This window comes from Bombus flavifrons, chromosome 1, assembly GCF_040668555.2.
Source record: "Bombus flavifrons isolate JBK064 chromosome 1, iyBomFlav1_principal, whole genome shotgun sequence".
Taxonomy (NCBI): domain Eukaryota; kingdom Metazoa; phylum Arthropoda; class Insecta; order Hymenoptera; family Apidae; genus Bombus; species Bombus flavifrons.
Genome location: NC_138442.1, coordinates 2,445,719 through 2,470,765, shown reverse-complemented (window position 1 = coordinate 2,470,765; position 25,047 = coordinate 2,445,719). Strand labels below are relative to the sequence as shown.

General features: G+C 30.0%; 2 protein-coding genes across 3 annotated transcripts in view; one reads left to right on the top strand and one right to left on the bottom strand.

Annotated features, from left to right (window-relative positions):
* Positions 1-25,047, top strand: part of LOC138184093 (adenosine receptor A1) — a 335,048-nt gene that overhangs the window by 16,123 nt on the left and 293,878 nt on the right. The window lies entirely within an intron of this gene.
* LOC138181164 (uncharacterized) lies at positions 10,122-10,880 on the bottom strand. Its single transcript, XM_069115800.1, has one exon. The coding sequence runs from the start codon at positions 10,878-10,880 to the stop codon at positions 10,122-10,124; it is 759 nt and encodes a 252-aa protein (XP_068971901.1).

The following is a 25,047-nucleotide window of genomic DNA, read 5'->3' as shown; positions in this document are numbered from 1 at the left end:
ATCCTTGAAATACGATTTCGTAGTCTGCTTTAAATAGTTGCCGTTTGTTTCAAGCCGAATATTTACGTTGTGTAATACGAACATTGTGCCCAGCTGTAGAAGCTGATGCTTGGACTTCGATTGTACTTCTTTATTGGTATCTTTCTCAATGTTTTTTCCTATCTTTGTTCTACTTACGGGTATACTGTATGCATGACTACAAGAAGGGAACAAGTGATACGATTGGCTATAAAAACAAAGTGGAGAAGATTATTTACTAATCTAGATGCGAAAGAGAGGGAAGAAGGTTTCATCGGATATTTCCGCCAGTAAGATCAAGTGGTGGCTTGCTGGAAATATGTTTCTCCGAGATTTTATATGGAGATAATGCAGATATTGTTGAGAACGTTCCAGAGAATTATACGTATAATGGAAAATATATTAGGTTTGGAGCATATCATACTTTTACATTTTAAACAAATAAGTATTATTCCGTAGGTAATATATGTATTACAAATTAAGATGTAGTTGTATTTCTAAAAGTCTTTTTATTTGAGATTTATTATAAAAAAGAGGATCATAATAAGAAATTTTATTACGGAAAACTGAAATATATTAGTAACATATAATTCTTCGATTTATAAATATGCATTTAGTTTATTCATGTGTAAATATTACTTGGTAAATTTCTTTTTAAATGGAGTTAAAATAAATATTAACTATCTAAATTACATTAAATTTCTAACATTATGATTTAAGAAATAATAAAAAAATATTACTTTTTCAATTTTAATATATTTATTATGATTTGAATTAAATCTATATATTTAAGAACTAAATGTATAAAATTTCAAGTTGTAGAGACGTTGTAGATTCTTAAATTGTAATACGTAAAATTTCAAAATAAAGGTACTTCTTACTTCGAAGACATCTTATATAAAGATAATACAAATATTATCCGAAGAGTTCCAAAGAACTACGGAATAGGATGAAATACAACCTACGCGATAAATCATCGAATACGTTTCAAATTACATATTTTCTTGGAAAGTATCGAAGGCTGTACGATTTCACGTAAAGTTCTTGATACGTGGTTCACCATATGTATATCTTGAAGAAGAAATATGACAAAAACTTTTATAAAGTTGTGCTACGGTGTGTTGGATCTTTTATCTTTTAACCAGCAGCTTTTCAGGATCAAAGAAAGGTGGGTGCAGTAGAGTTTTAAACGAATTATTTATGAAGACTGTTTGAATAACTTAATCGCAATCGTTGCTTACTATATTTTTCACCATATTTTTCACTGTATTTTGTCATCCATTAAGAAAAGAAGTATCAATAAAAATTGGTGAATAATATATATTGTTCAAAAGAAATATTAAATTTTATGCAACTGAAGTTAATGATAGTCGTTTTTAATAAATAAAACAATTTATGTAATTTTGTTTCTATTATAATTATTAACTAACAAAACATAATATTATAATGAGTAATTTACAATTTTTTGAAGTTATTCTATTAATTAGCTTGAAATTTTGTCATTATTAATATTGTAAATTTTATTTTATGACCTTGTCTATTAAATAAATTCGGTCGTTTTACATATTTTACTAAAAGTGAGGCTTGAATTCAAAGAATGCTTATAAAATTTTATATTATTAAATTTATTGTAATCAATTTTGTACGACATTCTTGATGACAAGTTTTCTACTTATTTTATGGATTGCAAAATAATATAAATTTATTGAGAAATTCATTTTTCCAACGAATACTTTGCGCTTATTCTAAAAGTAACAAATTAATTAAAAGCAATTCAAATTAACTGCTTGACGTTACATACTTATAAACTACTATGAGGTAATCCTTTATGAAAAGATACGAGAAGGATGTAGAGTCCCGTTTTTCCGTTGGATTTTTGCTTTTTTAAAAAATTCAAATTTTAAGTTCATTATATATGTATGCACTTAAGATTTATGCTACTCGACTTCGAGAATGTTTTTAACATGACGGTGCTTCACCTAGAATGCTTCAACTAGAAAGTATGTAAAAGTAACTTTCTTAACGAACAATATTAAAACCATAGTTTACAATAGAGATACTGAAAATTTAAATCAATTAGTGCAAAATATTATGCATGATAAATAATGCAAGTGAAAAATATGCATATACAATTTGTTTTAACAATTCTGTAATTGGCGCAATAACATATTGTCGATAACGTATTTTGTTTAAATTCAGAAGTGTGAACGTTGCGTAGGTCTCCAAATACATACATATATGTATGTATATTATATACACATATATGTATTTGCCGCTTGATAAACCGTATTTTATTGTATTTTAACTATAACTGCATACATTTGCAATTTTAAACTGGATTTCGTTGAAAAATAAACCTCAAAAAGATTTTATTTATATTATATACCTTTTTCTTATTTACTCATGAAGAATTATAAATAATCCAGCTGTAATTACTCTGTATAATAAAATTTAAAACCTTTTATAACACTAATTTTTAATTAGTCATACAATAATAACTTAATATATCCAGGTTATCTTAACTCTTCTGCAATTATTGGCATTTTTTATAAATATGCTAGATTCTTCAAGATTCAGATAAAATCATGTGGTAAATATTGTGATAAAGTTAACAAGATATACGTAAATTATTTTTACAATTATAATGTAAAGATACATTAATTACTTTATTTAATGTGTATTTAATAAGCACTCTTAAAGCTATTCAGATAGAAAGTCACCAGTGTCACTATATTAAATTTAATTATTTCTCACATTAAAAGTATTATATTTGATTATCTATAAAATTACATTTGGTCACAGATTTATGAAAATAATTTTAATTTTACATACTATAAAACACTACATTGTTCATTCAACATCCCAAACTTCTTATATAATAATTGTAACTATATTAATCATTCTTGAATAAACTTTCTTTATTATCTATTAAAAGAAAAGAATTATTGTATTCAGTGTACAGTAATTATTGTATTTTTGTGGAAAAATGAATAATAGAAATTTTGGTGTATTTTTATATGTATGTTACATTATATAATATACATATGTATATTATATGTACATATATCTATAATCTGTAGTATTCTTTTAAATACAGAAATACAAAAATAGTTTTACCTTTAAAAGAAACCTTAGTTTTGCCCCGAAAAAATGAAAAAAGAAGAAAAATGTTACTTCTTTCTTTCAATTTCCCTGCACGCCTTCGTACCAGAATTTAAGCACGACGAATAGTTCACAAACTGACTGAACTTTAGATAGAGGGTACTGGTGTACATATACGTGCACAATTATTCTTAAGGCTGCGTCCTTAGCAATAAAAATACAAGTTCCGTAAATTATCCACTGATATATGACGTTCTCTCGAAATAAATTCCTTATGTTACTTTGTAGATGTTGTGCTGCGAAAGAAAAACTCTAATAATTTGATGCTTACTAAATTTTTCCTTTAACTTTTCTCGGCTGACATAAGCGTAAGTAACAATGTAACTGTAGTTTCTTCATCTTTATGGTTCTTTTTTAACATATCCTTTGAGCTCCATGTTCATATATCTTACGTTTGAACTAACGTAAGGAAAAGTTACTTTTGCCGTATTTGCAGCCTGTAAGAACAGTGAGGTAATAAAGACATTTGGCCAAAGCCCAGGGACGCACGTACCATCTTTCCGTTGTAAACAACCGAGCCGCAAGAGCAACTGTCTTGCTTCGCGCCGGATGCTTATTCTGTGCAGATTCTATAAAGTCTCGCTACTTGTTTTATAGAAAACATATTGTCTTTGAAAATTTCTTACCTCACGTCCGACGACACTTTCTGGTCGCTGAACAATGCACCGCTCAAAGTATAGAAACAAATAAGAAATAAGAATTTGATTTTACTTACGGAAAGAAATAGAATTTGTGAATGGAGTAAGACCATGAAATGGAAGAAATATTTATGTTATAATTATTATGTATTATTATTATTTTATATTGTTAATTATTAATATTATAAATACTATATTAAATACTATGCTGTCATGCACAATGATTTATCAATTAATGATATTAGTGAATTGAGAAGTTATAAATTACACGTTCTAAACTTCTATTTTATAATCTTACAATTTTACGTGAATTGGAGAAGTCAGATTAGCTGAATTGTAATTTGTAAAATTTACTGATCTTTATTTGTCTCATTGCCAAATTTAATGCTATTATGCAAGAGAATTTATTAGTATTGCATGCTAACTTGTAAAATTTCACTAATAATATTAATGTTACTAATGATAATATCACTAGCGAAACTAATATTATTGGCAACATTGTACAAGCCACAAGCTACAGGTCACAAGTTACTAGTATAAATCCATTAGCTGCCAAACAGAGAAATAATGCATAAAGGTTATACAAATGATAACATTGTTGAGAAATGTAAAGTAAATTATATATTGTTTTATCAAGATATGAAAAGTATATTGGAATATTAATGTAATCTTACAGAAGTTCACTATACAACCCAGAGACTATAGATACTTCGGTTTCTTCGGAAGTTCATAAAATTGTAAAATGCAAAAGGGAGAAGAAATAGCCATGGAAATATTAACGAAATTTTTGGAATTCCCTTTTATAATCATAACGTTAGAAAACAGAATTCAATAACATAAATTAATTAAAAAGTGTTAAAACTAAATGGTGCGTTAACGTAACGTTGATTCTGACAAACTACTTACTGTGCTTGCATAATATAATGAACTCTGACTAGTATAAATCAGCTGATTATTAAGGTATTCGTATTCTATAGTATTTTGAGCATTTTTTATTTTAAAGAATGAATTATATTACGTGTAAAATGTCTGTTCTTTTTTTTTAATTATTTAATTTGTACTTTACAATTTGTCCAGCTGGGCATTTGGTCTTTTCTGGGAAACTTTATCTATCATTATTAAAGAATAGATCTTATTATCTGTTATGAGGTATGAGGGTTTATGAGGGATATTATTTATTAATTGTTTGAATATCATAGACAAAATCTTAATATTAGTTGTAGGAAATGCCTATGAAATAGTATAGGTATAGGTTATGGATGGTAGGTATGCTTTTTATAGATTTATACGTTTAGAAATGACGTGACGAGAAGGAGTGAGCGATAAGAAAAACGGTTATATAAACCAAGTCCATGTATGGCCTTTGGAGCTAGAATTAACAATAAAAAAAACAAAAAATATATATACCTTAATATTAATTAAAGATTTGGAAATAAAATGAGTTTAATTTTTACATATTGTTTCTTTACAATTTTCATCAAATGGTCGAAATAATGTACATACAACATAATGCGTATATAGTGCATAATGTAATACAACATAATACGACATAATGTACATAATGTACAAAATATTAAAAATAAGGGTGCCTGATTTATATATTCGTCCTTTTCCTTGTTTCCGTTTTTCTAAAGAAAGTACAGAATGTGTTGAAACGTATCATTATGCACCCCCTAGAGTTAACACGTGCTGTAGAAGTCAGAATTTTCGACCCACGGCTACTTAATGGTTCTAGGCTAAATAAAACTAACTAAGCGGGTGGGATTTCCGCGAGACTTTCAAGGAAAAGTACTAACTTCCTCGCCAGAACAGAGTAACATATACATACTGTATTTACCAAATGTCCAGTTGGACAAATTGTAAAGTACAAATTAAATAATAAGAAAAAAAGAAAAGAATATACATATTGTACATAATGTGTAATAACATGTAATGTATATTTTACTTTATTTCTTTTTTAATCTTACAATTATTTTGTTTAACACTTTTCATTCAATAGATTTTTAATTTGTGTTTCAATCTGCCTTTTAATTTATCTACGTATTTAATTTTATAATTCTATAAATCTTCTTCAATTAAGTACATTTTAAATTAGTACATTCTTGATATTATACCTGAAACAGAATTTTATGAAATAATTGAAATTTACATTGATAAAATAATAATTTGCTATGGATTAAGGTACGTATATATCTTATTACAAAAGTTTGCAATGTTATTTAGAAATTACTTATTATTAGTTAATAAAAAAAAATTTTTTAAGAATAGCTTGAGGGATATTCTTATAATTAGCTTGTAGAAATCTGATAATTTTTTTCGTGCAAGCTTTGTTAGCAAATTTTTTTTCAAAACGTTGCGAACTATGCTAAATCTCTTTAAGACTGATATATATATATGTATAATGTACATATCAAAAGCCTAATCTTACCGAGGGATATTGCAAACGTTTGCTATACACGTGTTACCTTATTCTACGTTGCATCCATTATAATTTATTTTAACAGCTGATCGTGTTTGGAAACGTTTGGAAATTATGTACCATGATATTTAACGGACTATTGAGACACACGGACGTCTTTTACAGAGAATATACTTCACTTTAAAAATGTATTTTATTTGTATCGTATTTCATATTCATATAGCACGTATATTCATAAATATACAGCACCTTCTTAATTACTAAAGTAAAGAAAATTTTCATTAATATTACTACGTCAAAATATATTTTATTTGTCTAATGAAATTGTTATTATCAGTATTATTATGAAAGTGTAGAATATATAAATATATAAAGAATAAAATAAATAAAATTACTATTATTATAAAATTTGCAAGATAAATTGAATGATCATATTTATATAATACTAAGTGTATGATACTTTTATATTAAAAATATGCTTTATTTGAAGAAAATTATAACTGTTTTCGGTCGATGATTTTCAATCAATCCACCGTTAGCAATCCTAATAGCATTTACCACAATTAGATTTTCGTTTTCTTTCTCTTCTGAGTCCAACTCTGTTTCGCTTTTCTTCCCTGTTCGTATTCCGAAGAGTCTGCATTCCTCCTTTTTCTATTGAAGTTACTATTACTACCTTTCGTGTTCGTTTTATTTCGTACTATGCAACTCCATTATTTTCTTCGTCCTTTTCTATGTATTATTGTGGACTCATTTCCGCTATATTTATCGCTCTAAGATTTGAATTCCTCAGAGAGGAATACAATTGTACCTCATTTTCTCTGCGTTATATTCACAACTGATATACAACACGTAATTTTTTGTACGTTTGTTATTCACTCTGAAATCCGGTAGAACATCTTAAGATGTCTTCTGCGATGTAAACAATATTTTTGATGTATACAATGTATCTCAAATATTTTTCTGCTTCCACTTCTGCTTTGTAAAGAACAGTGTGTTGAGTACCATGTGACTACTCAGTGTTTGATCGTTGAAGTTAAAACAGTCTATTTTCAATTCTCAAGTGGACTTCGACCCACTTTTTGTTTTGTTCACTTTTGAACTGTAGTTAGTGTGGTTAGTCCCTGTCGAGCAGACACCCTTTTTCAACGCAATGTAGTCACACCTGGCCTGTTTTCTTCAAACTCAGAGATCCTCAAACTGTACCAGTTCCAAATATTTAAGAACTCACTCGTCCACCCCAAACCTTACTAAATAAACCTTCCTTGAAATTATAAATAATCCAAAAATATTTTTAAGTAAATAAGACAACTGATTTAGAAATTCAGTACAGTGATTTGCAATAATATTCGGGTACTATAATGTGTGAAATATTGTTGTATATATCTGTTTAAATTAGTTAACTAGTTGATTTTAATATATTAGAACAAATTTCTAATTATCTTCAATATATTTGTTAGTAAATGTTAATAACTTTTCAATATATATTAAAATACATATACATTAAAATATTGTATTTCGTAAAGAGACATATATTTTATTTATTTAATACATATACTTTTCTTAAATGAGAAAGAGAAGTTAAATAATACTAAAGAATCATGAAATGCCCGAATATTAACGTTCAAGTCACTGTATATAGAAATTTTACATTAGGAAGAAATGAAACAAAGGAAGATAAGATCAATGAAAACATAACACAACATAACATAAACATAACATTTTTAATTTCTAATGATTTTCTTTCATACAATAATAATCCAAAAAGAGCGTTTTACTACTATTACTATTCCACTATTTACTATTCTATGATCGACAACATACAAGATAGGAATGCAATTTTCTGCTAACGCAAAAATTTGTTTATTTCTCTTGTAGCCAAGCTGAAACGTTTCCAGAAGAACGAAACATTTGAGAAACTCTGTTCAGAAATACCGTGGATCGTCAATTTTTGAAAGAATATCGTCTGTACGCGTCTGTCCAAATTAGGCGGACTAGTTGAGAGTTAAAAGGTCTAAACTGGAAAAGTTTTGTAATCTGCTTTTCTCGCTCTTTTTAACCAATATAACATAATGATACTAATACAAGTTTGTCGTTTTGGTTTTGATGGAAAATTTAATGGATTCCTTAACCAAATTTTTGGAAACTATAATTTTAAAAAGTGTAAAATATAATTAATATACACATATAATATTGATAGAAATTAATATATTTAAAATGTAATTAATATTTAAAATATAATTTCTTAAAAATAATATTTGCTTTTTATAAAATATAATTTGTTAAATATCGTCGTTAAGCCTTGTTAAAATAATAATTCTAAATATTTATCGTATTAATTTTGATCATAACATACTGCACTTTCATAAAATAAATAAAAGATGTTTAACTATGAAGTATACGTATACTCATAAACTGATTATTTTAAGAAATGACAATTTTTTTTTTATTTCTGTGATGCAAATTTTTTTTTATATTTATAAGCATATCACTTTTATTTGCTAAAGTAAGCATCTTAAAGAAATGAAGAATTATTAAAAATTTTACAAAGAAGACTTTGTCTTTCAGTAAAAGGATGAATGAAGATATATTTAATTGTAAAAATGAATAAAATTCATTATTCAAGATTTTATTGTTAAATTTGAAAAAAACATTCAAAGATGTTTCAAAATATAATACTTTTCAAAATGTAATAAATATTTAATAAATAAAATTAAGAGGACAAATTCTACATTCTTGTTACTTAGAGAATTAATATAAAAAAAATAAAAACATTATATAAATATTTATTATTTAAATAGCATATTTTCCTTAAATGTTATGCATTACAAATGTGCAAAGTCTTAAAACATTTCTGAATGTTTTATCTTTATTCTTTCTTTTCTTCATTTAGTCTTTTTTAGTTGCATTAGCACTCATGTTACTTACATGACAGTAATTACATAAGGTTACAGGCTGGAATGTATGTTATGTTAAATTAAACTAAAAAGACCGATATATTTCAAAAACTGCAACATATTTGAGTGAATTCTACCAAATGTCTAAATCGGACAAATTGTGAATGTAAACAACTAAATAAAAAGAAAAAAAAAGTATTTGAGTGCGACTTCACAACGAGTCACTTCTTTAGGATTTTCGTTGATTTCGTACAATCTTCTTTCATTTTTGTTTGATTTGAAATGATCGATATTTCAGATTATCAATTTAATTGAAAGTTGGGAAAAATTTGTTGTCAGAAATATGGTCATCAAGAGTAGTCGCTCACTTTCACGTAATTGGTATTTGGTATATACTGCATTTCAGACAGAGGCAGAAGTCAATGGCGAGAATATTTGAATTTCAAAATATGTCGTTCATATTGGCCGTGATTTGCAATGAGTCCGCGCGAGAAATATATCATCCACGACATCGCATATTCGTATTCACGGATGTGGAAAACACATCGATCGTGCTATTTATTATACGGCTGCTCCAGCTGGAAGCCAGAATTGGGAAAAGGGATTTCAAGATTATGTAAATTATGTAAAAAGTTAGCAAAATTTTTTGAAAAATAAATCAAAATTTAATTGTATTTTTTCTAATAAAACAAACAAAGAAGGAACATTTTATGCGAAGATACGTTTCTATTCTATAGACAACTTTTATATTTGAAAAAGTGATTACTAAACATTAATAATAGATTTTACTTGTTTATTTATTATTATTATTATTATTGCTTAGTCCGTGTCTTCCGGCTTTGGACGAACTTTCGGTTTCACATCTCCTATGTCTATTTCTCTTCTTATATGTCTACCTCCCCTCTTTTCCACTTTATTCTATTGCACTACCTTAATTATTCTACCTCTAAAAACTAAAACTAGAAACTACAAATTAACAACTAACGACTAAAAACTACTAACAACTTTGGACTTTAGCCTCTTTGCTGTGCATCTTTCCTGTCGTTTGCCCTTCTCTTCTCTATTATTGCTTTCAGTTCTGTTAAACCTTCTCCTCTCAGTCTCGTTTAGCGTTTTTTCTATGTCCTTTGGTCCTCCCGTTGTTTCACATTCTTCCATTACATGTCTCAGGTCTTCTTCTTTCCTTCTACATAGTCTGCATCTTTTTTCTCCCTCTTCTTTCCAGTATTCCCTCGTTTTGGTCTCGTTTCCGCATCTGAATCTTGCCAGTATTCTTCTGTCCCTCCACTTCATCCTCCCTTCTAAGTACTTTGGTAATATTTCTTTGGCTATGTTTCTGTAGTGTATATTATACTTGGATTCCCTTATCCTTTTCCCCCTCTCTTCTGCTTCTCTCTTTCTTCTTTCTTCTATAATTTGGTCTGCTGCCATCCTTTCTTGCTCCTCTCCTGCTTCTATCTGCGTCCCTCCCTTTCTCACCTCTTCCAGTCCCTTCTTTCTCTTTCTTGCTCTTTTCCCTTCATGGCTATTTCCCCAATTTCTCTCTCTTTCCTTTATACACTCTTTTACTAATTCCTTTTTTGATTCTAGGACTTTCTCTTCGTACCTTGCTGCTCTTTTTAATGCTTTTTCCTTTATTTCTATTATCTTGCATTCTCCTATCAATATATAATTTGGTGTTGTCATATCTAAGACTAATGTCCATTTCGCATATCTCCTTTGAACTCTGTCCGGTCTTTCTTCCATGTTTCAGCCCCATACTTCTGCTCCAAACAGCGCCATGCTCTCTACCAGTGTTCCAAGATTTTACTTGTTGTTACCTATGATGTGTTATTTTATCTACTAATTGTTTGGATACATAGATAAAACATTGATCTTAGTTAACTTTATAAATGCAAAGGTTATTCATTCTTTACAATGACTGTGTAACAGTATAAAGTAGCTCAGTCAATTATTTTAAAGCACTTCAACAATTTCTCTGTAAAACTTATGCAGCTTATTTCCACACTTTTTACGGACGTAAACACGTATGTAAATTTAGACAAAAATTATGGCACTATTTACTACGTAAAGTAATTTGATATGTTTGCTTCATCGATCTTGAGAAGACTTTTATGTTATGAATAGTACACTATTAACCTTGATTATTGATGACTAACATAAATGAGAATCTCTTGTATGTTATATATTATATGTTATATATTATTATATATTATATATTATAAAATATTCGATCTTTCAATTGCAAATATTTCATGTATAGAGTTTGTGTAAGACTATACATAGAAATCTCGTGTATATGTTTATTCTATGAAGAGCAATTATCACGAAATATTTAATAACACGAAAATATAAATTTTCTGCTAAGTTAATATATAAGGTATATACAAAGAAAATAATATTTTATATTTATTTTAGCTGGAACTTGCGATGATAAACTTGTACTTCTTTCAACAGACTCTGATCTCTTCTTGCTCAGTAACAAAAGATAAGAAATAACATTCCTTTTATGTTAAAATGTCTCCCATCTATCCACAGCTACAAAAAAGATTAGTTCAACAGCGTAACAATCCCTTCATCCTATTTCTCTCTTTTGAAATAAATCTAAAATAGGAATCACAGAGGTCATGATAGCCCAAAGGTTTCTTTTGCATTAAAAATTGACTGCAAAATGATTATTTAGAGAGTGTATAAAAAATCTCTGTATTTATATAAAAAGAGGTTTTAGCTTTATGACACTCATTTTTTATATTTTCCATATTCTAAAATGGATTTAGTATATAGTTTGAAAACCACGAAAACAGCGTTAAAGTTTCATTCATGTTAAAGGTTCTTTCCGCTTTATATCTTATTCAAAGATCTTGTAAAATCCTCTACTTTACCTGAAAAAATGATAAAGACCTTTACTTGTAGTTGCTCGTTTACGATGCTCTTATTCTTTAAAAGGAATTCCAGATTCGATTCAGAGGAACAAGAGTTCAAGTTTAACGATATGTAATGTGAAAATCTTATGTTTCGTTCATTTATTACTGTACTATAGCATCTCATGGATATGTCATTATATCGACAGTAAACAGTTCTTTTAAGTACACATTATTGATTTTTAAATTTCAAACAAAATCAAGCACTGTGATTAATTACTAAGTTGTATGGAAAATCTGGCGATCCATAAATTTTGCCCTGGATTTAGTGGGATTAAAGGAGAATTATTTATTAGGAACTCTCGTCAAGTAGTGAAAAATGAGATGCTCGTACAAATTTCTACGGACATAATCGAAAGAAAAAAGAAAACGGAAACCCAAATAAAAAATCGTTTTATCTATAAATATAAAGAATGTGAGGTGATCGTCGATGGAGGTGCCCACAAGAAATACCCTTGATTTTCAACAATAACGTTTATTAAACTCTTAACAATTAACAACAAACAACGATTATCGATTAACAACGGTTAACGTTTAACAACGATTAATAACAAGTAACGATCAACGCTGAACTCTCAAGAGTTAATAACCCGTTTCTCTAATTGTGTCGGCTTCGCTTCACCTTTCGCACTTCGCAGCTCGGGGCAGAATGACTCTTTTGGTTCAAAACCAAACAGATTCTTTCCTTTGTTGCCCCTCGATATCCCCACTACGCGCGCGTTTATTAGAAGTGCGCGACGATTGCCGGGTATGCATTCTTCCGAATATTCGGCGAAAGAACCGTAGGGATATCGATGGTACATTAGGCCTGTCGGCCTTACGCTTTGAAGGTATAGCGCTTTGTGTCGCGAAGCTATTGGAAATTTCCGTGGTCGAGTACCGCCACGAATGTTTTGCTTTGCATATTTCGTATATTTTTTACGTATATATTGTTACGTGCATTTTCTCTACATTTTCGCCTTTTTATTTATATTTTCTACACGCGTAAATGCATAAGTACGAACAGTGTAGCAAAAACATTCTAGTAAAAGAAGATTAAATCTTTCATTCCACTAAAAATTCTATTTGACTTTACACGTCCTTTGTCGTTTCACAGTATACACCCGCATGTGTACCATACTCGAAATAGCTACAGAGTTACATATTACGCTTCTTACTGAATGCCACTAAAACGCTACGTATTACGTATACATATATTTAATACTAATTGTCACTATATACATACTCGCACTATACTAATTTCAGCGTGGAAATTTTGGTCAGACATAGACGCAGAAGAACGCCTTTCGAGCTGCGATCTAATTTCTAATGGGTAATTTCATTTAGGTGCGTCGTTTACAGTAGAATGCGAGAGTAACGTTTACTTCCTACCCCTCGCTCCTACGGTCATGAACTTTAGCAATTTCGGAAGAGTCGTTTAAGCAAATCAGACTGTGACGCTTCCTACAACAGCAGCGTTTTAATACACGCGTTTCACTTGAAGTTATGTGTTTCCTCATGTATGAGTAATTTCTCCGATATCTTCTTGTTCACCGAGATCTTTATTGGACGATCTACAAACGATTTCCATACGGCTGTCGCCATTACCGGAACTTTCAAGCAAGCAAGTGTTCGCGAAACGAGAGTTCTTCGCTTTTAATGACGAGAGTCTGGAATCGTATTATCGCCGCTCTTCGATCTTGCACAACCTCGGGTAATGGCATTTTTGCAGTCGAATGACGTCTCGATGAGATTCGGATAGGTCATCCATGCTGTTTCCATTAATTCGATAATTTCTACCTTTGAAACTGTTGTTTTATAGCATTGTTAAATATGTAATGTTAGGTCGATTATATATTTGATTAGTTTTGTTCTGTTTAGGAAAAGGAAATTGATCTTTCGAGTTGAATTCTTATGCATGATGCATTAAGTGAATGGATAATGTTCATACTTTGGAAAGTATTGTTTTATAATTTGATTGATTATATACATAAGTCATAAGATCACAAGTCTTAGAATACTTAGAAGAATGAAGATAAATCTTAACAATCTTTAGAAACCCTTAACAAAAGGAAACTGTTTAAAAGATCATTTATAAATTCAATACTTTCTTCTCTTTTGAAGGAAAATAAACTGGTTTCTTATATTGAATTTCTATGTACAGGATGGTTGGTAACTGGTGGTACAAGCGGAAAGGGGGTGATTCTACGTGAAAAAAGAAGTCGAAAATATAGAATAAAAATTTTTCGTTTGAGGCTTTGTTTTCGAGAAAATCGACTTTGAATTTTCGCTCGGTACGCGTGCACTTTATCGCGTCTCGTTATAACGGATCTCACTGTAGATCGTTGTCTCGATGGAAAAATTAAAAAAAAAAGAAATTGTTATTCTATATTTTCAACTTCTTTTTTCGCGTAGAATCACCCCCTTTCCGCTTTTACCACCAGTTACCAACCACTCTGTATATGTCAGGTTGGCGTTCGACTAGGGGCGTGTAACGTATCTTCATTAGGACAAGCCATCGTTGTTGTTCAATGGAGATTATATTTATAGTTATATGTACAAATGTTGATTTAACAGAGTTTGACAATTAAACATGGTGATTAGACAATGTTCTTAGGTTCAATAACGAATCCACGGTCAACGGGGAAACTCTTTGTACAATTGAATATGTTTTGAAACGCAAAGTGACGTTAGCTGTGACGCTCGGTATCTTTCTGACTGACTGAAAAGACGATGTGTGCAAACTCTCCAAGGTGATCGCAAGAATAAAAGACTGATACGATCGCATTTGTCAATTGCATATTGACCGGGGATATCAACAAAATTCCAGGCGCCGTTACTAGGCAGACCCGCGTAGAGCCGTCATTGCTTCTGCCCGGGGCTTGTTAGTTAATACAGGGTGTGTCCCTAAATATTGGTACTTCTTCTGTTAGGTAAAAACGTTCATCCCGTGACCGTGGCTACGTTCGGCGACCAGTTGTGTCACCTCGAGCCCGAGTCCACTGTCGCAAATCTCGGCCAAACATAATCGGATCGTATCACAATAGCTACTTCTAAGTTCTATTATTTAAGAACAGCTATAATAAATAGTTTAGACCAAAGTATCGGGGATCTTCCCAAAATTCCAAAAGAAAGTATTGAAAGTATTGATAAGAAATGTATTGATTATACTTGTATATATACTTGTTCATAAGTATTAGAACATTTAATAAGACAAAATACAAAGATCCTTAGGATCTTATACAAATATTTAGGATTATCATCTTGTTTCGAAGCTCGTGATATAAAGAATCTATTAATGTATTATTTTGTACTATGTTGTAATAAAAATCTCATCAATCATGAATAATAAAATTAGGATAATATTTTTTCAATTGGTTTTGTGCATTTCATGAGCTGATTCCTCAGCTAGGTTCAGATTTTTAGCAGACTCCTCTGGATTTTCTATTTTCAATTCAGATGAAAGAATTGTGGGCGTCAGTATATAAAATTCTTGCAACGAAATTTTACAGATTTCTTCTGTATACTCTAAATTGTCATCTTTCTAGAATAATTTTGTTCATGACAAATAAACCGTTTAATAGTCTGAGTCAATTATAACGTTTAGTACTAGATCCGTAAATATGTTAATAATTAAAATAAATAAAACGAAACACGTTAATACTTAAGAACGCAGGTATGCGTGTACAATACATAATTAGATTGATAGTACATTCGTTAATATATATGTATATATATAGTTACAATATATATATATATATATACTATAAAAGTTTAGAAGTCAAACGACTGATTTTAATAAAGTTGACAAGGAGCGAAAAATAGAGATGTAAAATTAAGAATATATGTAACTATCAGGACGACACAACCGGAACTCGGACAGTCGCCAACTAGTCGCTCGTTCCTGGCAAAATAAATAAAAAAGGCAAAAATAAAAAAAATGGAGCGGCAGCCCTCGTAAATCGAAAAACGAGAACGTGTGGTAAAAAGAAACAATGGATTTCCACTCGACAGCAACTCGACCGGGCAGCTTCAAAGAACGTCTGGAGTCTGGAGTTCGTGTCGAGAGCGGCGAAGTTGCAGCTAGCGCGTCTCGTGTTGCACGGTTAAAAAGGCAACAAAAGCCGAGTAGCCCTGGTGAATACGTCAAATTGTCACGAAGAAAGTTTCCATGTCGTTGGCTAACAGGTGAAGAAGAACGGCTCGCGGAGAACAGTGTACTGCGTATTCAACAACGGTTGCTTTTTGCTCGAAGATTGCAGCTACCAGGAATTCTTTTAGAGAAAATACCATGCACTCCCATTTAGTAGTATCCGGACACTTGCTTCTTTTCTCTTTTATCATGATTACAACTTTGTGTACACGCTGCCCCAAGGTCTAACACAATTATCACAGAATTATCAAATCATTCAAAATAAGCGGCTTCACATTTTCTGTCTTCGCAATTACAAAAATATATTATTATTTATTTATTATTTATTATTGCTTAGTCCGTGTCTTCCGGCTTTGGACGAACTTTCGGTTTTACATCTTTTATATCTATTTCCCTTCTTATATGTCTACCTCCCTTCTTTTCCACTCTATTCTATTGCACTCCCTTAATTATTCTATCTCTAAAAACTAAAACTAGAAACTACAAATTAACAACCAATGACTAAAAACTATTGCAACTTTGGTCTTTAGCCTCCTTGCTGTGCATCCCTCCTGTCGTTTGCCCTTCTCTTCTCTATTGTGGCTTTCAGTTCTGTTAAACCTTCTCCAGTCTCGTTTAGCGTTTTTTTCTATGTCCTTTGGTCCTCCCGTTATTTCACATTCTTCTATTACATGTCTCAGGTCTTTTTCTTTCCTTCTACATAGTCTGCATCTTTTTTCTCCCTCTTCTTTCCAGTATTCCCTTGCTTTGGTCTCGTTTCCACATCTGAATCTTGCCAGTATTCTTCTGTCCTTCCACTTCATCCTTCCTTCTAAGTACTTTGGTCATTTTTCCTTGGCTATATTTCAATTACAGAAATATATACGTATCTAAGATTTTTTTTACAAAATTAGCGTTGAATTCTATTAAGACTTATATACAGCTTATATACAGGATGTTTCATTTAAAGCTTTACACGTAATAAAATTATCTCTTAAATTATTCAGTATTGCAAAAAAAGTTTCAAGTAAAATTTACTTTGCTTTGAGGCGAACATGATTTCCTTGTAACAATATTATGCGAATTTTTATTTGAAATATTTCTTGGAATAATAAATAGTTTGGGAGATAATCACGTGTCAAGCTTCCAATGGAATAGCCTGTATATTTGTATATTTTTCTCACGTCTCTTCATGTATAATCTTCTATATATATATACAACACATTTGCATAAGCATAGACTGGAGACTGATACTTTTCGTCTTAACAGTTCAACTTTGTCAGTATATTTTATGAATATAGTCGGACAAATATCAATGTAGGATATTTACAGCTTTGATAAAAAATTATAATAAAAATACGAGGTATATATTAATATAGTCGTCACGAGTGGAAGTCCCAAATGAAACCCAGCCGCGTTATTTCCGGTGAGTGGTTCTTCTCGTTCTTCAACTTGATTTCGGTTCTGTTCATGCAGCTAAATATGTATTCACCGTAGGAAATCTATTGTTTTCCAGATGTCTCTTTAAACATCCCTAGGATATTTATGTTTTCCTCTTTTGAAACGTCACATGTTCTTTCTTCGTGCTACGTGAATTGCCGGAAATGAAAAATGCTCGAAATTCTTGTTCGAAATAACGCTGCGAGTACTTTCGTTCTTGACCATTTACTACGTGTAATTGTTAATTTGGACGATCGTAAGATGGGCATTCGATTGTTGATTTCTTGTTTCAGGGTAGGAATGGTTATTGGTTTTCGAAGAAGTTAAAGGTTAAAGAATCTGATTTTTGTTCCTGTTAGGTGGATAAAGGTCATATGTGACTATGAAATATATTTATCCATACTATCTATAATATATTTGCACACTGCTATTAGCATATAGTGACTCACAAAAATACTTGGATATTTATAGAAATATTATTATGTATTATACAAAACTTTGTGAAATTTCATTAAGTCTATAATTGTTGAAAATGACAACGTGAGTTCGTGCTCGCCATCTATATGCAGATGCGTTAGTTATAAGAAATAGTAACTAGAAGATAATCCTAGTTACAATCGATAGATTTAATCGATAGGCTTAAGATGCTTTTTTGTTTTTATCCCTAGTTTTTGCAACCGCGTGCAATAAAGGTTTATATGGCTCAGAACGATGTAACAGATTAATCCATTCAATAAAATAATAACTATTGCGATCCTACCTCTGAGTATAGAAATAACAACAATAATGAAATACGACTATCGTGATTAATACTGATTATATTTGAAAAGAATTAAAAAATGTATATGTAAATTATAAGGTATGTATTTATACATTTTAAAAAGATTACCAAAGTATTTGAACGGTGAAATTATTCACTATATTAGCAACTACGTTTAGTGAAATCATCTTAAGCAATTATTATACGAAATACATGTATGCTTAAGACCACTACATATTCACGTTACATACATATATACGTTCAGTCTCGTTTCATATACGTTTCAGTAACGTTCTATTACGTTTGCAGGGAGTATCTTGGAATTCATATACGAGATGTGTCTAGAAAGTAATGAGATAGATTTCAGTTCTCGGGAATCCGCAACTTCACATCAATACAGCGATGCTATTTCAGATATAATATCACTACTCTGCCCTCAGTATTAATTTCAACTCGATTCAGCTAACACGAGTGATTTCGCGGCGAGTTTTATAAAAGTGTATTTTAGTGACGCATTACGGAAATGGAACCGTGACATATCGAGTAGTATTTTACACTGCACTTTCTGTAAATGAAGTTTTGGCCAACAAACGTATTGCTGTGGTTCCGCAGCCTCCACACCTCTCAGACTTAAGGCCACATGGTCTTTTTCTTTTCTCAAAAATCAAAAGCCATATTGAGGGACATCATTTTGGAACTGTGGCCAGCGCCAAGGTTGTAACCAACTAAAAGCAGTTTCAATAGAAGAATTCCAGCACCGTTGCCAGGAGCGGGAGCATCGCCCCCAGCGGTGCGTAGCTTCTCAAGGGAATTATTTCGATGGATAATTAATAATTCGAGGGATAATTATTTTTATTAAATTACATATAAACATTTTTATAAGTCTATTACTTTTTAGAAACATCTCTATACATTTTCGAATTAATTTTGAATTTCACCAATATAATCACGAAAATCAGCTCCCAGTACAGTGCTAATGAAATTTGAAAAAGTTTCGCATAAAACACATAATATATTCATAAAAATAAATGTTCAAGTACTAATAAATCATATAAAAATAAATAAATATTCTGATTTATCGTTTCAAATTTCTTTTAAACTTATTTAAATAGTACACAATACATGTAATATTTGAAGTCTGTACAATATAGTTCTTTAATTTAAGTATATTTTATTTCTAAAATAAGATATTATAAAATATTTGACTTATTTACTTACACTGAAATACTTACCAAAATAAAACAAACAAAATATTATACGTATAAATTAGAACTCAGTATTTTAATAAAACTTAGAAATATTAAATATACTCTATTTTAAAAATATTACTTTTGAAAGAATGTACATCGAAACTGAATTAATCGTAATGAATAAGGAAACACTTTCTAGGTGTCTTTCGTGAACATCGAAACGTAATGTAAATATATTGTAGCCCGATAAACGAGAACATGAATGTTTAAACGTACATAAATTTACCAGGTAGATAAAAGGATGACTATTTGCAAACAAAATGAATGATAGTTTGAACGACACACCAGGTGCGTGGCAGCGTGCCTATGAAATGTAAAGAGAAAGACGGTAGGGAATGATAAGAAAAAGGAGGTGGTAGAAGAAAAGTTTCAAGCTTACTAGCTAAGGCACGATTGTGGATCTGGTGAGAAATGTGTAAATGCTTCTGTAGACAATATATACAATGTACATATATACATAGATGTGTATATTGTATGTACATATAGAGTTGTAGCAACTGTGACACAGTTAAAATAATTAAGAAAGTGTAAGACAGTTAAGATAGACAGTTAGATATGTGAAATAACAAGTCGAAAATATACATAGAATACAATTTTTTCATATGTCGGTTTATCTTTGAGAAAATCGTTTGAAAGGAAAGAAAGTTTAAAAATTCGCCAAGTATGCTTGAATTTGGTTTATTCCAGATTGAATAAGAGTAAATAATTGACAGTAGATTATTCTATATGTGGAAATAAGTAAAAAATGTCGTACTTTTCCTATATTTTACACGCGATAAAATCTTCGCTATTATTTGCTATCAGACATAACGTTAAACACGAGCTAGATGGCTAATCCTATTCTATAAGAGTATTGTGTTTAATCATTCGAAGAAAACTTATTTAATTTAAGCTATTTTATTGTTATAATAAAAAATGTTATTAAAATAGAAATATGTTTTTATTCATTATAATTCAAAGTATAAGATAAGGGTTTTTTATGAGAATGTCTACAGCTTGATTATTATCAACTACTGCGGTTTGTAAATATAAATGATTACTAACACATATGAAAGTGACTGGTTGTAAGAATAAATAATTTTTAAATGACAAATTAAAGTGTTTAGTACTGTAGGCCATTATTTACACTCTTTCATAATGTAGTTTCAGTCAACTATAGTATTATAATTGTCACATATGTAATGTAATTATTGATATTTATTATCCATGATAAAATTTTAAAATATATATTTTTTATATTTGATATCAGAAACGTAAGAAATTCTGATGATAATGAAATACCGAATAATTTCCTAATACGTTCATTTTGAATTTTATTATGTCATTGTACTGTCGCAGGATTAATGATCTGATATAATAATAAGCGAAAAAAAAAAATCATTTTTATGTTCACGTTTACCAGTTTCTCTAATTAGATTGTTTTGACGAATTAAACTTACAAAATTAAATTTCTGTACTCGATGATAATTAAAATTTTTTAAACTTGCTTAAAACTTGCGTCTTGAAGTCGTAAATAGCAAATATAAACGAATCAGCACAATAAATTAAATGTTTAAAGTAAATGCAACATCCGTAGGTGTATTTAAAAATATCCATTATGTTCTTACTTTTAATACACTTATGTTTGTAATATTGTGCTCGATAATTGTTTGATATTATGCAATAGTAGCATACTGTTATAAATACATTGTCAGCGATGACCTTTAATTACTTATGGGTACTTGACGAGCAGAGGAGAGCAAGTCACTTGAGTGATTGGAAGGGAAAATCACATATTACTTTGGAAGGGTTAGTACACAGACCTACGTTAGCCCTTGTAGATAGGGGGTTGAAATGACTCTATCCTTTCAGATTACCCTATCTCTTTTATGGTAGATAAATTTATTACATGTATATCAGCAATTTTAGCACTGGACAGACAGTTTATAGTTTCATAATAGGAGATTTTTTTTCATGCAGTAGCTTCATAGTATGGAAATACCTTTAAAGAAGCATGTTATTTATTTATTTATAAAATGTGAATTGCATTTTATTGTTTGTATATACCAGAATGAATAATATCAATACTTCCAAATTTTGTAAGACGTAAGACCTAATGGAAAATGATTAATATCATTGTTATAAAATGAAGATTATTCAGTTTGTTAGTAATAGCTAGTCATATAAACTAAGCTGTCTTTTTTAATCAATTAAATGCCTTTCCTTTTTTATAATAACAGTTTATAACTTGTTTCAGATTGAAGATTAGAAATTCCTTATTCTGAAACCGATGCATTAAGAAATAAATAAAATGAATAAGCAATAATGTCCATCGTATTATCAAACAAATGTACAATAAATGACATATAGTAAATACAGTAGCATTTTTACAAAATATTTATACTTTTGATAGAATGTAAAATTTCTAACACATTATAAAATACATATACATTTAATGGGAGCAAACAAATTTATAAATTATATATAAAACATTTTTATCAATCATAAATTACCAATAAAGCAATTTAAAAAGATATATGTATTTTAATTGTTCCAAATTATTGTTTCTATAAGACAGAAATAATAATTTAATTGAGATCCATATGTAATTTCTTTTAAATATGTCAAGTATTATATATAGAAAGAAATTGAAAGAGAAACAAAAAAAAACCAACACTCCATGGAAATTGAATGCTCGACGCAATTGAAACCAGCAAACTCTTATTTTAAGTGCTATTGATTCACAAATTCGGTTCACTTTGATTCCATTGTGGCAACGTACATAGTGTACCACGTAATTGTTGCCATGTTTTTTCAGGCATTTCCGACAGTCTGATAAAAAAATATTTTGAATAAAAGTTCATCAGTTTTCAATCGCCTATAAAATACAATATAAGAAATTTCCAAAAACTTGCTTTTCCGATAAAAGGTTAGCTTGAGTTTTTCAGATGACATTACGTATTTTTGACGGCATACTCTTGTAGCTGATTGTTGTTATTTCTATACTCAGAGGTAGGATCACAATAGTTATTATTTTATTGACTGGATAAATCTATCACACCGTTCTGAGCCACAAAATCCTTTATTGCGCGCGCTTACAAAAACTACGGATAAAAACGAAAAGACATCTTAAGCCTATCGATTAAATCTATCGATTGTAACTAGGACTATCTTCACGTTACTATTTCTTATAACTAACGCATCTGTATATGGATGGCGAGCGCGAACTCACGTTGTCATTTTCAACACTGATGTTAAGATGAATCGTGAAATGTTGGCATAATTAAGGGAAATGTTATTGCTAAAAATTACTTTATCTTAATCAAAGTTTTGAACAAGAAAAATCATACACGCATTACAAAAGGGTCATAAACATGATGAAATATGGCGAACAGGAATAAACATACCTTGCGTAATGTTACAATGCCTTTGTACGTTCAATTATAATAAATGTTAGAATTATTATAGCCTATAATTTTGTAAGCACAATTCGCAATGATTAAAAGCACTACAAAGAAGAATGGCTACCATCCTTACAACATGAATAAAGTAAGTACATTGCAATAACGGGTGAATAACGTCGTTCAAATTTTATAGCATAGCTAGCTAATGCGTATAAAAGTAATAACGAAATATTAAACAAGTCCATAACAGTTCGAGTATTTATTATAATTGGATGCAGGAAGTTACTACAACATTGCACAAGGTAAGTTTATTTCTGTATGCTGTTTATGCTTCTTTATTTCTCCTCGTTCACATATTGGGATCTGTAATTTGATCGACACGAAGTATTTTTTAGCGATAACATTCCCCTTGATGAGCCGACAATCTAAGATTCAAAGTCACTTGAAGGCCATAGTATAGTGAGTCGTTGAACTCGTCTCAACATCAGCTGACACAAAGTAATTTTTAGCGATAACATTTCCCTTGATAAGCCGACAAACTAGGATTCAAAGTTACTTCAAGGTCATAGTATAGTGATGGAGTCAAAAGTATGGAGTATAGTATGGAGTGAAAAATACGCAGTATCATTTAATAATATTGAAGGGTTCTTGATTTTTGATAGAAAAATAATTTTTTGGTAATTTCTTATATTGCAATTTGTAGCCAATTGAAAACTGATTCACTTTTATTTAAAGCATTTTTTTCTCAAATTATCGCAAGTGCCTGAAGAATTGTGACAACACAATTACCTGGTGTACCATATATAGCACAGGTATCTCGCAAACTACATCTACTTTTAGTAATCTTATAATATATGCATAGGAACATGTTTCTCTAGGGGGGCTGAACTTTCTATCAAACCATACAATATTATACATGTATGACTTCAGGTATCCACTATAGTCATAATGGTGACTTGAGTTTGTCGGAATTGCGTTTGGTCGTGTGCTGGAAGTCGATTCTCCGAACTGGAAACGGACATTTCGGATCCTCTGTAATCTAGTTAATACTTTATCATGTTATATGGAGGACATTTTTTGATGCCAAATTCTAAATAACAAATCTTTATATACACAGTTAGCTACTGTAAATCATATCGTTTACTGTCATTTTGATTCTTGTATTTTTTACTTGTGTTTCTTAATGATTGGTTTAAAGTCAATATTTATTACAATATTATGTAGATAACATATCAATTTCTGTTTCTTTGGTTCTTAGAGCTATTTGATCGACTTTAAAAGTTGATGAATGTTGTTTCAATAATCTAAATTTGAAATACGTACAGTTATATTCAATATATAATAAAAGCAGTTTTATATATTTAGTTATTCTAATATAGAATTCTTTGTGGTAACAATTACTTGCGTTGTTATATAAAAATTCGGGATACAGTATAAAATCTCCGTTGCTTGAATAATTGTGAGTGACACTGTGCACAGGGTAACAAAGAACGCGGCAATTAGATATTTTCAAAAAGATATAAAAATTCGCTAATTAATTAAAATTAAAATGCACTGATTATAAGTAAAAGATTTATCAATTAGGCAAAGTTGACATGTTGCACATCTTTATTATTTTTTAAGAGATTTTAGAATTGACAAATGTCTTTCAAACGTTACACATTTATTTTTATATTCATGAATGTGGTTCACGTTTAAACTAATTCAATAACCACGATCATGTTATAAAGAATAAGCAGTTCTTTCTTCAATCATATTTATCTCTAACATCTTCATGCTTTTTACTACTATCACAATATTCCAGATAATAATCTTCAATTTTTTAACATCCTGCAATTGCTTTCTTGCTAATCAACGTCACTGTTATGTTCTAAAACATTCATATAGTTCTTGATATATTTAAAAGAACCTACATATGAATTTCAATTGAGTTATTATTTCTGTGTTACAAATATGCTTTTATGTATGTATACTGTGAAATTGTTGGCGTGAACTGTTGAATTTGAGATAAATGTATAATTTATAGGACATGTCAGGTTTGTGTTAAA

Bases quoted from the DNA above. Each gene is read 5' to 3' on its own strand.
- LOC138181164 (XM_069115800.1), bottom strand. From the start codon at position 10,880: ATGGAAGAAAGACCGGACAGAGTTCAAAGGAGATATGCGAAATGGACA.